General features: G+C 34.2%; 1 protein-coding gene and 1 long non-coding RNA gene across 3 annotated transcripts in view; one reads left to right on the forward strand and one right to left on the reverse strand.

The window, feature by feature from the left end:
* Positions 1-15,341, forward strand: part of nAChRa7 (nicotinic acetylcholine receptor alpha7 subunit) — a 197,253-nt gene that overhangs the window by 128,759 nt on the left and 53,153 nt on the right. For both annotated transcript variants that reach the window (XM_086914715.1, XM_086914717.1), the window contains one exon: positions 13,313-13,357. In XM_086914715.1, coding sequence (XP_086770841.1) covers positions 13,313-13,357 — 45 coding nt within the window. The remainder of the gene's footprint in view (positions 1-13,312; positions 13,358-15,341) is intronic.
* LOC147656537 (uncharacterized) overlaps positions 1-15,341 on the reverse strand; it is a 141,561-nt gene that overhangs the window by 122,551 nt on the left and 3,669 nt on the right. The window lies entirely within an intron of this gene.

The raw sequence follows: 15,341 nt of genomic DNA on the forward strand, positions 1-15,341 counted from the left end.
AAATTGGGTATGCACAGCTGGCGTCGTCCACGACGAGTTTTCCATCCGTTAATTCAACCGCGGCCAAGGATAATCTCTGCGAATAATTTCGAGCTGTTGTTATTCACCTCGCGTTATCATCCTCGAATTTCTGAACATTTATCTGACGTAACCGTGATTTCTTTTCTCAATATTCACAAATGTTGCTTCTCGGAGTTGAGAGAAAAATTTTCGTCGTTCATTCAGAAACAGTCTTCAAAATCACGAGCGATCCACACTGAATTAATCTCATTATATTAATATAATAACATTCTGTGCAACAATTTGCATTCCAATTCGAAATGACGTGCTTTCTCTCGTTTATCGCGATAAATTTCGAACGGGAATAAATCTTATCTCGTTCCATCCTCGTCCGAGAGAGTGGAGAGTTTAATTCTGGAAAACGAAGTCTGCTCACGGCAGCCACCTCGATTCGGCTAGGGACACACCGCCTCTACTTCCAACTTGTTTCCAAACTTATGTTTAGAGTTTAAGAGGAACTTTGAGCGCGATACAGCGGCGGGTGAAGAGCTGTGATTGTGTGAACTTGAATCAACCTCCTGCATCGGACGCGCCGCCCTCTTCTCTCTTTCGAAAACAGTGCCCCGTTGCAAGCGACTTCTTAACGAATTGATTGCAGTTCATCCGTTCGATCTCCGCGATTCGTTTCCTCCTCTTTCGGGGTGAATCACTCGAAAGGGTTGAGGGCGAGATTGAGATAAATTTTTTTCCTTTTTATATACCAACGTAATATTTTTATTTTGCACATCCGTATTATGATGATAATAATGATAATAATCCTTGTTATCTTTTTAATCGATCTTAATCTTCTTTCTTTTTTCTGTTGCATGGATTACATCTCTCGGAGAAAGTAAAATAAAAAAAAAAAGAAAAAAACGAATTCTTGTAATTTCGAGATAATGATACTTTATATTACTGAAATAATTAAACAAAGCCACAACAAAGAATTTGTTACGTTAAACTTGCTTCCAAACTTTGAATTGAATTTGTTACAACACTTTAAAAATTTAATATTTATACTTTTTGTTGTACTGTATCGTGATATTATAGATTTCGCAAGCATAAAAATTCAACGATAATTTTACATTTACAAATCGGCGAGATAATAAAAATCTTGGCAGTTTTCGAACTTTCCATCCTCGAACGCGGAACGAAAGCGCGATATTTTTAACCGCGACACCGTTTAATTTTCACGAAATCACTTCTCGAGAACGATGCACGGATCTCAAGTTGGGCGTTGGATTTAAACTCGCGGGGTTAATCTTGCGGAATGGCCGACACGGGGTGAAATAGTGGCCGGCCAAAGTGGGAGAAATTCGTTGAGCGGGAATTTGAAATTTTCGCTCAAGGTTAGAAGGCGGAAAACGGGTCACAGGAAATGTCTGAAAGGGGGAAAAATATGCGGGATCCTTTCCCTTTATCGTTGCCACGATTTAAAAGCGATCGTGGGACCTCTTCCTCGAAAGAGATCTCGAAACTCAAATACGGGATCCTGATTTATAATTGAACCGTTCCACCGGAAACGAGTTAAGTGGCGGAAAGTAAATTTAGAACAAAAGGAAAGTTTGCAAAGAGGAGAAATTATTAGCGGAATGGAATAATTGAAAACTCTCGCCAATCTTGGGAAAAAAAAAACAGGCAATCGACAAAAATTCGCATTGTAAAAATTTCTTGCGCGAACAAAAATGAAAAGTAATCCGATGGTGTAATAATAATCCCAGACATTGCTGGTAATCTGGCTCCTTATGCGAGTTCAAGATGTACGAAGATTATTCGAGAAATGAAAATGGAGATTGAAAAATGGGGAATCCAAGAAAGGATTTATAGAGATTTAGAGAAACGACGTAAACAAAATTTCAGATCGGATTCTTAATGATCCGAGAAGAGAAAATTAATTTTCGAAGAGAGGTGTGAACGTTATTTCATCGGCTCTGCTCATGGAATACCCGACACGCTTATTTCGTACTTATTTACTTCTCGAGCATTAATTGTTCAACTTGTTGCTCACTTATACACGACGCTTCAGCTTTTTTCAAGTATGAAGCCTGGCAAGGAAGAGGGGAGAAGGAAAAAAAAAAAAGAAAGAAAAAAAGAAAGGAAAAAAAAAAAAAAAAAAAACGAGAGGCAGGGACTCGGAAGGGAAAGCACACGGTGGCACAGTTACAAGACTTTTACGTTGCCCCGGGGAAATTGCCATGGTAATTCCATCCTCTTTGTCCGAGAGTTCTCTAAAACAAAAATTAACATTCGGCCCATCTACCAGAAATGCAAGGCCGGGGAACATTTCCGTGCTTACTTTACAATTTTCGCATATTCGCGCACTCCTTTGACGTATCTTGGGGAAAAAATAAATGGAAAGGATATGGTATGCACACGAAAGACGAAGGGGAAACTTGATCCAGCGATGCGTGTTAGATTAGGGCTCTTTAAACAAAAATTTACTAGATTAAGATCTAGAGTTCACTAGATGGCTAGTGTTCGGATTTAAGTTACTAGTGGCTTAGATTGCTTCAACGTTCATTTCAAAGAAATGAAAAATTCATACCGTTTAGATTAGGATTTTAATCTTTTAATTGAAGATTTATCAAAGGGGCGGATCTGAATAGCATAGAGTTTACTTAGATCAGATTTAAGTTATTGATCAATTTTGGTTAATATTTATTTTTCGTCCAATTTTTAATTACAGCGTTAAATCAGACTCTTTTGAATTATCTTAGATTTTATTAGATCTAGAATCTAGAGTAGATCTAGATTAGAATCTACATTTGGTGGAAGATTAGCAGATTTAGGATCTGACTGGAATTTAGTAGACAAGGATTTACTAGATTAGGATTTACTAGAGTATAAGAGACTATGATCCGTTAAATTGTAGTTTACTGCTATTGCACTAGGACTTGCATTTACCAAATTAAAGAAAAATCTCATCATACAACGTGTCAACCCTCAAAACAAATTTGTAAAAGCACAAATTCAATCTTCGATATATCCCTTCGCCATTTCTAGAATAAAGATCTGTTAAAATTTGTTGTATTAACCGACGTCATCAAGTTTATCGTTTGCAAGTCTGTTTACCACAAATTTCGTATAAAAACATTGCTTGAAGTTTCAACAAACAAGCTCACGTGGATCGGATCAAATAAATCTTTTTCTCTTCTCTTCTTTTATTGAAAAAAGAAAGAAAGAAAGTTTCATCCCAAACTCTTCCTTTCTGCGAAGACAAAAGTGAAGACAGAATAATTGTCACGCGCAAATCTACAGGTGTTAACCAAAACCACAAGTAACAAAGCCGTGGTTTACAAGAAAAAGGGGGGCGCGAATAGAAGGCGATGGAACACGAACACATTCTCGGTAGAACAAGTGTAACTTCTAGTTAGACACGAGAGACGGTGGTTTCACAGCCCGAGTTTGGAGTCGGAGTAAATTCTGTTTAACAGTCAAAGCAATACTAACTCGAGACGGTTTCCTTAAAAATTTTAAATTCAAAATCGATAAGGATGAAGAAAATATTTCTCATATAAAATTACCCAGCCAAGAAATCACTCTTGACTTATTGTGATGACATTTAATTATTTATCAATTCATGGATGGATATCAAAGGGGATCCAGATTGAGCGTAACTTTCTTTTCCCCTCTCAAAAGAGATATAGAAGCAAAAATTTTTTATTCATAATAACAACAGTAATCCAAATTTGACTTTGGAATACAAATTTTTTTTTTACTGAAAGATACACGTCTTCAAATATGAGAAATAAACGAACACGAAAACACGAAACGATAGAGGCAATTAAACTCAACAACAGACTTATTTTCGAGCAAAAACGTGGACTAATTTCGCATTATTCGCGATGTTTCACGGAATTCGAGATCCCACTTTGACGAAATCGACTCCCCCCCCTCACAAATATAATTCGCAACAGTCTGCCACGTTGCTGGCAAACACCGCCTGCATTTCCCAACTTCGGGAACCTATTAAAACTGTAAATCAGTTGGCATTCCTATTGTATCCGGTGACCAGAACTTGAGACTCGAGCAGGGGAGAAGGCTCCACCGCCGTGATAAATTGAAATTCAAATATCCACGATTCCGCACGCACGGATTTGAATCACAAACGTGATTTACGCAGCCCAGATTTAAACTACGTTTTACGGATTTCCGGGATTGAATGAATCTGTACAGTGAAATTTTCACAAGTTGTTTTGTCTTGTTGTCAAGATGTATCATGTTACTGTAAAATATCATTTTACACACGATTTTAAGCAACGTTTCATCAGATTTATTTATTTTCGATCGTAAATTCGATATCCTTGCCTCGTTTTCGAGCATCAAATATATAATTTTCTTCATTATCGCGTGAAAGAATGAAATAGCTTTTTTTGTAAAAATCGAACCATTTGTTTGGTGAATCATATCCATCATCATTGATAAACTTTTGCATTTCGAAAATTATCGAAGAGAGGATACAACAAATAAGAGAGAATGAATTCGTTATCACAATCGTGATAATCGCCGTTCGTTTATCTGGCTAACTCTTCATCAATTATCGCCAAGACGTAGAAATGTCCGCGATGACAGTGAGTGAAATGCAGTTCGCCAGCTCTAATTTGATAGTGACATCGACTATTGACAGGGCATCTTCATCGAGTCTCAAGGCGGAATTACTCCCACTCCCAGGATCGATACATCTGTCGAAGATTTCAATCAAACTTCGAGCAAATCCAAAGAATTTCATCCCTCGCGTTTATAAATGTCATTTCGCAAGTTCTTTTCTCTGAAGTGAACATTCGTGGAATTTTTTCAGTTGAAATAATTCAAGAGTGAAGATTGCAAGATATATTGTACATACTCGTTACAAAATTACGTATCATCAAAATTGCAGTAACCAAGAAAAGGAGAAAAGAATTACAATATGATATAACAATAGAAAATTAAACTTGTTAAATTTATTTCTTTTTCAGTCACCACGCGAAAAAAATAAGGTCGAGTTCAAATACCTTAAATTCTCTCTTCGCGTGCGATGAGGAAAAAGAATTTTTTTAACGAGAATTCCTCAGATTATTTAGAAATTTAACCAAATATAACTCATATTTTCCTCCTTCACTCGATTTTAACGAAACGAAAGTTGAAAGTAACGAATAACAACGGCATTTTATAGAAGGAATTAATCCCAAAATCGGGATCCCTCCCCCCCCCCCTCCTTATTTTAAATTATACTCGCATAACTCGCCCATATTTCCACGGGGCGATAAATCAACGCTGGGCTTAAACTATTTTAACGAACGATCGAGAATAGGATGATCGGTATCCGGGAGAATGGAGGTCGCTCCGCCCTTTGATCATCCGCCCCTGATCATAGCACTGAACACGCAAATTGACCACGCGACGTTATGGCATTCCCCAAATGACTACTACAACACGTTACCCTGTTACACGCATACCATTTCATCCATCCTGACAAACAATGCATCCTGACCTACAAAGCTTTAAGAAGCGTCTACGCGTGTTCTCTACAATTTGTCAATCTTTCGTGTGCCTCCATCCCCCCTTATCCCATCGATAAAATGGAGAAAATCGTTTTCAGAGAATGGGATCGGTAATTTTCCAAGAATTTGCACACACGTTCCTCTCTCTCTCTCTCTCTCTCTCTCTCTCTCTGTCTCCTGCTTTTTGAATTTTTAACATCTCTCGAATATTTCCCTACTGAAATGAAAAGACGTTGGTGCACCATCGAGGAAAAAGTTTCATGACGGGAATAATATCGAGGCAAAAATATATAACACACGAATAGCGTGTAATTCTCGAACAGACTTCCAAACCTTTGAAATTTTCAGCACGCATTTTCGAAGAGGGATTTTCACTTTCCACGAAGGGGAGAGGGGTATTGCGTTGCACGGGGTAAAAAGATATCCTCAGAGACGATTTCGTTACGTGTATATATGTATCAGGCGTGCTATAACTTAGGGATGCGAGGCGGTAAAGACGAATTTGCGATTCATGTTCCCAGAGGAGTTTTCGGGCTGGATTCGAGTCGCAAATTCCTCGCAAAGTCGTCTCCCCCCGGCTTTGTCAAGGGGCGCCCATTGATTTGGAAATTACACGCCACTTCGCCTTCAAATTCGACCACCGCGACGTCTCGATTTTATTTAAATTTTTAATCGGGGCGGATTTTTAATTTTATCCAATGTTTCAGGAAGTTTCTCAATGGTTTTGTGTTCTCTTGTAAAATTTATTGATTCGTTATCAGGAATCGATTTCAGAAACAAAACTTTTCAACTTTCATATTTGCTTACGATCGGTTATATTATAATTATAATATCCTTGAGAAAATTGCAAATTGGATGATTAATCAATTTTCTCGTTTGTAAAGAATAGCTTGAAGAAAGTAACCGTGTAATTGTGATAAATATTTGAAATGAAAATTTATTTTATAAATTCTCGTCAATGTATATTCAAATATACCTTTGCAAATCTCTATATATCCAAAATAATAACAGTTTGGCGAGCGAAAACGCGTTCAGAAAGATCGATGCCCAAATCAGAAATAAATTCCTTATTAAAGGATAATAATTTAGGTCAGGGGGAATCTGGGAAGGAGCGGACAGAGTTTCGAGTAGCAGCGATATCAAGATTCTCTTGTACACGTTACAGAGTTTGTGGGCGGTGATTGAAATGACCGCAATGCTCCGCGGCGATGTTCGCTCTCCGCCAGAACAGATTCTGACCGTTCCATAAAATCGGAATAATCTGAATAAATTGTAGGGGGAGATCGGGGCATAAATCAAACTTTCAAGTGGCCCCTTGAATATATATTCAAATCGAATCGAATAACCGATAACAAAATCGTACAACAGAGAACTTCTTTCTTGAATAAATTTACAACGTTATCGCGCAACGTTATCGCGAGGCCTATTTTTGCTTACTTGGTAAACAAATAAAAAAATAAAGAAAAAAAAAGCAGGTTAAATTATAATCGAAATTAAATGTAAATTTCGAGACTTTTCGAGAGTTCGTTGTTTGTATTGCATATTTTTTATAATACGATTAGAATCATGGAGTCAAATTTTAAGAGAAGTTTATATTTTTATTGTTTTCAATAGTGGCTTTAATTTGTAATTAATATATATTGAAGTATCAGTTAAAATAAGGTTGAAATTATAGCATAATCATAAGATTTGAATTATATCATTGTGATCCTCAATCCAAATGTTAACATATAGGAATATTAAATTGATATGATTATATTAGATTGATGCATGCATGTGATTCTCCAAATTTGAAATTGAATAGTTGATATAACTATAAATTGTATATATATATATATATATATTAATTAATATTTGAATATTGTACTTCAAGTTTAGAAAATTGTTATCAGAAAATTATTGAAATCAGAAATTAAATAATGAATTAAACATCTATACATTTACTCACTCTAAATTCCAAAAGATTATACATACTTGTGAAATCTATCATTTCATATGCAACAACTGATATTATTTCCTTCCTTCTGTCTATCAAATAGTTTCTTATTCTCTCTTTTAAAAATTAAATAATGAATTGAATATCTTATATGATAAAGCAATTCATGATACATTTACTCATTCTAAATTCTAAATGATTATATATACTTGTGAAATCTATTCATATGCAACAACTAATATTATTTCTTTTTTTCTGCCTATCAAATAACTTCTTATTCTTTCTTTTATTAGAAAATTATTGAAATCAGAAATTAAATAAAATTAAATAATCTTATGTGATAAAGCAATTCATAATACATTTAGTCATTCTAAATTATTATACATACTTGTGAAATCTATATCATATGCAACAACTAATATTATTTCCTTTCTTCTATCTATCAAATAGTTTCTTATTCCTTCTTTTATCAGAAAATTATTGAAATGAGAAATTAAATAATGAATTGAATATCTTATATGATAAATTGATGATACAATTTCTTCTGCCTATCAAATAGCTTCTTACAACTATTTTATTCTTTCTTTTATCAGAAAATAAATAATGAATTGAATATCTTATGTGATAAAGCAATTCATAATACATTTAGTCATTCTAAATTATTATACATACTTGTGAAATCTATATCATATGCAACAACTAATATTATTTCCTTTCTTCTATCTATCAAATAGTTTCTTATTCCTTCTTTTATCAGAAAATTATTGAAATGAGAAATTAAATAATGAATTGAATATCTCATATAATAAAGCTATTGATGATATATTCACTCTATAAATTCTAAATGATTATACTTGTGAAATCTATTCATATGCAACAACTAATACTATTTCCTTTCTTCTGCCTATCAAATAGTTTCCTATTCCTTCTTTTATCAGAAAATTATTGAAATTAAAAATTAAATAATGAATTGAATATCTTATATGATAAATTGATGATGCAATTTCTTCTGCCTATCAAATAGCTTCTTACAACTATTTTATTCTTTCTTTTATCAGAAAATAAATAATGAATTGAATATCTTATGTGATAAAGCAATTCATAATACATTTAGTCATTCTAAATTCTTAATTATTATACATACTTGTGAAATCTATATCATATGCAACAACTAATATTATTTCCTTTCTTCTATCTATCAAATAGTTTCTTATTCCTTCTTTTATCAGAAAATTATTGAAATGAGAAATTAAATAATGAATTGAATATCTCATATAATAAAGCTATTGATGATATATTCACTCTATAAATTCTAAATGATTATAATTGTGAAATCTATTCATATGCAACAACTAATACTATTTCCTTTCTTCTGCCTATCAAATAGTTTCCTATTCCTTCTTTTATCAGAAAATTATTGAAATGAGAAATTAAATAAAATTAAATAATGTTGTACAATTGATAATATTCACTGTGCATTATATTTTCATTCCTGTCAAATAACTTCTTGCAACCGCTATCTTGTTATCTCTCCTTTCGTATTCACAATATACAAAAGTTAAGAATTATTCGTTTTCTATTATATTCACGTCATATTCACTGGCGTGTCCCTTACATCCACACGAAACCGTTCCCCGTCGAGGTGCGACGCGCAGAAACATTTTAAAGCATTGGAGAATCTCCCCAGACAGATTTATTCCATCTCTCGCCGAAACCTGAACAAAATATATATCGCGTTAAAGGATCCTTTGTGAGAGTTCGCGAATAAATTCCGCGATATTACGTCGGCATAAATAACGTTTGTCTCCCCCCGCTTATTCGCGAGCGGAAAAGAGCCCGCTGTTCATTTACATCCTCGGACGACGGTTGAACGACGATGCCAAGAAACCGGGGGAAAAAGCGCAGGAAGCGGACAGAAGAAAGACAAACGAGTTTTTCGTCCGTCAGAGTCTCTTTCTTGGCAGCCGAGGCTATTCCTCCCCTCTCGTGGTCAAAATTCTTTCTATTTACTTCTTCTTCTTCTTCTTCTTCCACACATCCCCTCCCCCCACTCTCCTCCCCCTCGTTAAAGACGAACGTGCAACGACGTTGTTGAACTCACCACCGCCTCTCGTTTAAACTTTCTTCCACAGACTTTGGACTCGGCAAGCTTTTGGAAATTTGGGGAAAAATTGGAGAGAGGGAAAAGCCACCTTTTGGACTCTTTTGCAGGAGAATGAGAACGAGAGATAAAGAGAAATTTCGTTTACAATCAATTTTCAAATTGTGAATGCAAATCGGAAAATAATTTTGCCCCTCGATAAACGGTATTACGCGATGGAAATGTACATTTTTTGGAGGATTTCGAGGATCCTGGACGATTTTATCTTCGTTCCTTCTCCTTTCTAGCATTCAGTAAGCATTCTTGTAACTTCACTAACGAAGTTATTAATTTAATATTTTTGTACGCGAATTTTTCTATAATTTTTAGACGTAGTTGTTGAATTATATCTCATTCTATTAACTCGTAACTCATTCGCTTGTCAGAAATCAATTTGGCCAATATTTTTTACGTGTCATATAAATCATTTTTTTATATCTTTTTTTTTTTTTTTTTTGCATTCGCGCAATCATTTTCAAATCAACAAGTTTTATATCTTTTTCGTCGCGATTCTGGTGAAAGAAAACTTACGTTTTACACGAAATCTCGATTTTCTTCATTAAAAGTCTGAATGAAAGGAAGAGAACTACTTTTAATTAATTTGGATTGGATATTAAAGTCGAGTATCAAAATATACAAAAACCAATTTTCCCTTCGAATGGGAATTGAAGCGATAAGAAGATCTGTTTCACGGGCGGTCGAATTAACAGCGATGAAAAGTTTTAACCGGATGTTAAATATACACGAAACGAATGCCCGGCCACGAAAGATTTAGAATGATTTGGCGGGCTGTTTGGAAGAGGTTTTGGAGAGCGAAACGATAAGATCCAATTATCGAAAAACAGTTTATCACAGAGGCGAGGAAAGGGATAAGCCGGGTACCGACCCGATACTTTCCTTCAAAATGGACCCGAGAAACTGTCCTACTGCGACAGAAACAAGATGGAGCATCGATTGTTAACCGTTGCGATGCGAGATGGATGGGGATAATAACGCTTGTAAAATATTTAAGACTCGTTTAATCCAAAAAAAGGGTGAATCATTTTTTTTTATCATTCTTTATTAAATTATTATATCATCGAGGATTGTTTATAAACGAATAATTCGAAAGAAGTTTAAATTTAACTTCTAAAATCTTTTATCTTATTTATTTATTTTTAAAAATTAAAATTATATTATAAAAAATTAGTATTAAGTCTTAATAAAGAATTAAATCTCATGAAATATGGAAGCTGATCTAATCCACTGTCTTCTCACAGAGAATAATTAATAAGTCATGGAACAAAGTGAGACGATAATCAAAGGCAAGAATTTTTTTTGACAATTATTCGTAACGTTCTTATTCTCTCTTATTTTCGTTGCAAAGTGCGATCCTTAATTTTCTCTGATGTTGTTATACAGGAAAGGGGTTCGGGTCAATTTAAATCTAGCCTAACATTATCAGGGCGCCGATCCGGCGGTAAACCAAATGCTAAACCAAGCTTAAGTTTTGTTCGACCATTCCATAATCCGCCCTAATAGACAATGTTTGTCCCGATCCAATCATTCGTGTGATGCTATTTCAGAAATGAAGGAACACAACCAGTTATGCTTTATCTGCAATTAACATATGTTGCGCAAATTCGCATTATAATAAATATATTCTGTGCCGATTAATGAATAATCAGGTAGAGGTAAAGGAAAAAAATTACATTAGAAATTTCGTCCAAAAGAATTTTACTTTCTCGAAGTTAAAAATTAATCAAATGGATTCTCGAATTCTGTCAAATGTGTAATTAATATAGAATGCTTGTGTTAAAGTAAAAAAATTTATTTTTATGATCAAGGTTTAAATCGATCCTTCGCCTTTTCTCTTAACCCTTTGATGACTCTCCATTTGGATCGATTCGAACAATATTTATTTATGTACAATCTCATAAAATGTGTAACAATATACATATCGAATGATTAGATTCTTTTATCTCAAATTAGAGCGTCACATTTGAGTTTGACAGTCGAAATATTATTTTCCAAGTTTCTTCCAAGTTTTATTTCTATTCGTTAAGAAATTGACGACAGAGAGAAGGAAAATAGTGATAAAAATAGAGGATGCAGTACAAGAAAAATAAGAATATTAGCATAGAGCAGCAATGCAGATTTTAATATTCGACATATTATAAACCTTAACCTTCTTTCAAAAATTCATCGAGAGATCGTCTGAAGTTGTCGATTCGAGTAAATTAATTTTTCCAAAATCATCTATCCTCGCGCAGTGCGAATGTTCCTTCCTTCCGAGTCTCGGCCATTTCCGTGAACAAAACACCCCCCTCCTCCCCCCAGATAATAGGAAATAATCTATTCTGGATTTCCCCTGGGTAATACCAAACCCATCGTGATGAAATAGGAGACTTAGAAAAGCTTCTACATTTGTAATCCTACTATGGAGGATTACTGGTTGTGGATTGTAAACGAAATTACAGCGACCTTCTCGGGGGAGGAATTCGAACAATAGAAAAAAAAAAAAGAGGAACGCAAGAAGGGGTTGAAGAGCAGCGTAGAAAAAGATACCGCGGTGAAAAGAAATATCCGGAAAGGGGTTTTCGGGTGGCGAGAATGTCCGAGGAGAAATTGCGATATTAAAAAAAAAAGGGCGGGGCAAAAAGTGTGTCTCTGAGGGGGAAGAAGAAGAAAAAAAAAAGGAATTTATTTCGAGGGAAAAAAGATAATCGATGACGAAAGAATCAGATTCCAATTGAAAATAAATATCAAAAATTTCCTATTGAATCGAGTAAAAATACGTAGTTAAAAAAAAGAAGAAGAAAACGAGAAGAGTGGAAAACGAGCTTGCCACGTCAGCTTTTCAATCGTGTTGCCAATGATTCTAAATTAGAAGAAACGATATAACGAAAGTTGGGAAGAAAGGGAGAGAAGAATATTCCTCAGAACTTAGCGTCGATTTTACGAGCCGATTGTATCGGGGGTAATTGCTTCCCTTGATCGATCGAACCACGAAAAATCCACGGGGATATCATAAATCGCGTGTGTAATTCGGTAAACGATTACGAGGTAATTATCGAGGTCGGGATATTTTTCGCTTTCGTTATTTTCCTTTCCTCCCCAACCTGACCGGTCGGAGCAAAGACGCAGCTTATTGCGTTTTATTAATTGCCTCGACCCAGTTGGTAATCCCAATAAATAAGTTAACGAGCAAGCCGAGAAGACGAGCTTTATTCGTGAAAAACTTTATCCCACGAAATCTTCGATTTTATTTCGAATCCTCAGGAGAAGTGTAGATAGATCATTTAAAAATCGAAAAAGGGAACGTGATAATTTCGATCGTGCGGAAGATATATTTTACACAATGGAAGATGAACACGAAAGTTTGCCATGGAAAAATGACTATTGAGATTCGTTTATGAACGATTGAAGTTTACGTTGGATAAAGTGAGAGAGATGTGAGACGGGGATAAAACTATATTTTCGAATCAACCAAAATTTTTGAAATAATAATCTTTGTTCATGATGAGTGAATTTAACTAGATACATCCGAATTGACTAATTAATTGAATTATCGGGGACACGAAGGAAGAAAGTTCGTTTACGTATGTACGACTCTATTATAATTTTTTAATTACTAATATTTTAATTACCATTTCTCGAATATAAATAACTTTAGGCACGAGTAGGATTTTCAAACGTCGTCGTATAATTGATGATCTTTTTTTTTTTTTGTTTCAGGACGAAAAGAACCAATTGCTCATCACGAATCTCTGGTTAAAATTGGTGAGTTATTTAATGTATCACGAATATAACGAAAAGCTTTGCGAACCTGTAGTAGGAAAAATACGAGCTAATTTTACGCGGCAATTGCAATCAAAATTTAATATCGATGTTGAATAATTCTCATTGACTGATTAATTAAAAAAAAAAAAAAAAAAAAAAAAGAACGAGACCATGAAAAAATTGTATTATTGAGAGAGAAATATAATAAAACCACCGTTTAACGAATTAATTGAAAGATGAAAATTATCGAATAAAGAATTTTTGATAATAAAAGAATCGAATAATGTAAATCCATTAATTTATATTTCAAATGTAAAAAACAAAAAGAAGAAGAAGAAATAAAATTACGTAAATTTCTTTCGAAATTAAAATTTTTTCAACTAGTGAATCTTTAACATAACATAAGAGAAGCGTGTGATATTTCGATTTCTAATTACGGATTACAATAGCCAATATTCGAATTAACTACGATTACCATCTTCGATAATTGTTGACCATACAAATTTCTAGCAATTCAGTATAGTTTCTAACGATAATATTAGATCGAACCCAATATTCCAATTAACAATAATTACTATCCTGACTGATCGTAGATTATACAAATTCTTACTATTAAGAACTGTTTCGAATATTTATAATACAAAACTTGAAAGAAAAATACTCGAATCAACCATGATCACACAAATTCCTATTTGCTTTTCGAGAAAAATTTTTAACAACCAAATAAAGTTCGTCGTGGAATTTTCAATTTTACGAAATAAAATTCCTAATCACAAAACTTAATAATAATAACTAAAGATCGCAGATTGTCCAAATTCTTCCAACATTGAACCGACGCTATTTTTTTACTTGAGATTTCCACAGAAGACTTCTACGATACGAATTCCAATAATTCGAGAAAATCAAGTTCGAGAAAACATCACGTGGTATTATTTTGGAAGTTGGAATCGTGGTCACAACAGATTCTTATCAACTAGAACTATTAATAGAGGCACGGGCAACAGGTACTCCCTGTTGGAGAGGGTGAAGTGGCGCACCCTTATTAGGGTAGACCCGCCGTAATATTTCCTTTCAGGAGGTTTCGAACCGCACTTTAAAACGCTTGTCGTTGCTCATTTCCAACGGCTTATGCCTCGTCAATCCTCGCCCTCATCCACAACCTCTATCAATGCCTGCGTCATGAAGCTTTGCGATGACCCAAATTCGCAGTTAACGATTCGCCGATGATGTTTTTGGCTCGATCGACGAATCGGCCATTTCGCCCCGATCTATATTAACAATTAAAAACGGGAATGTAGAAACACGCTCGAGCCCCTTCCCTGATCCGAGATTAATATTTGGGATGATCACCGACGTTGATAAATTGTACGAACAAATGGGACGATGATTTCGAGATCATCGAGACGAAGGGATTCGAAATGAATATGAGCGCTAATGTATGTTCAATCGAGAGATTTTTTTTTTTCTTTCTCTCTTGTATCGTTAATGTGCAATTTTATTCATTTATTTTGTTTTGTTTTTTTAAATCGAATTTGAAAACAAATGTTTTGTTTTAAAAAATTTTAAAAAATGTATACAAAATTCGAATAAGATCAACTTTCACTTTTTAAAGTGTACAATTTTGTTTTAATATCCGCAGAAAAGTAAAATTTTTCAGGAAACGAATAAAAAGCTTGTTATTTTAATTTAGCTTCAACAGATGGAGTTATTTTTTCATATTTTTATTAAAATATCATTAGAAACTCCAAAGTCTTAACATAAGTATAGAAATATTCAATACTTAAAAATTTCCTTAAAAATAAAAGTAGTAGTAGTATCGATTATTCTTGAACAGTAATTATAATGAAGAAGAAATCAATAATACACCATAACGAATAATCAAAGAAGAGAGAGAAACGTCGTAATTGTTCATTAACTCCATTATATAAAATACCATTACTGCATCAACGTGATCAATCACGTGATCGAGTAATGCAAACAAATA

Source organism: Apis florea, unplaced genomic scaffold, assembly GCF_048593485.1.
Source record: "Apis florea isolate Af1SG1 unplaced genomic scaffold, ASM4859348v1 contig_3696_pilon, whole genome shotgun sequence".
Lineage (NCBI taxonomy): Eukaryota > Metazoa > Arthropoda > Insecta > Hymenoptera > Apidae > Apis > Apis florea.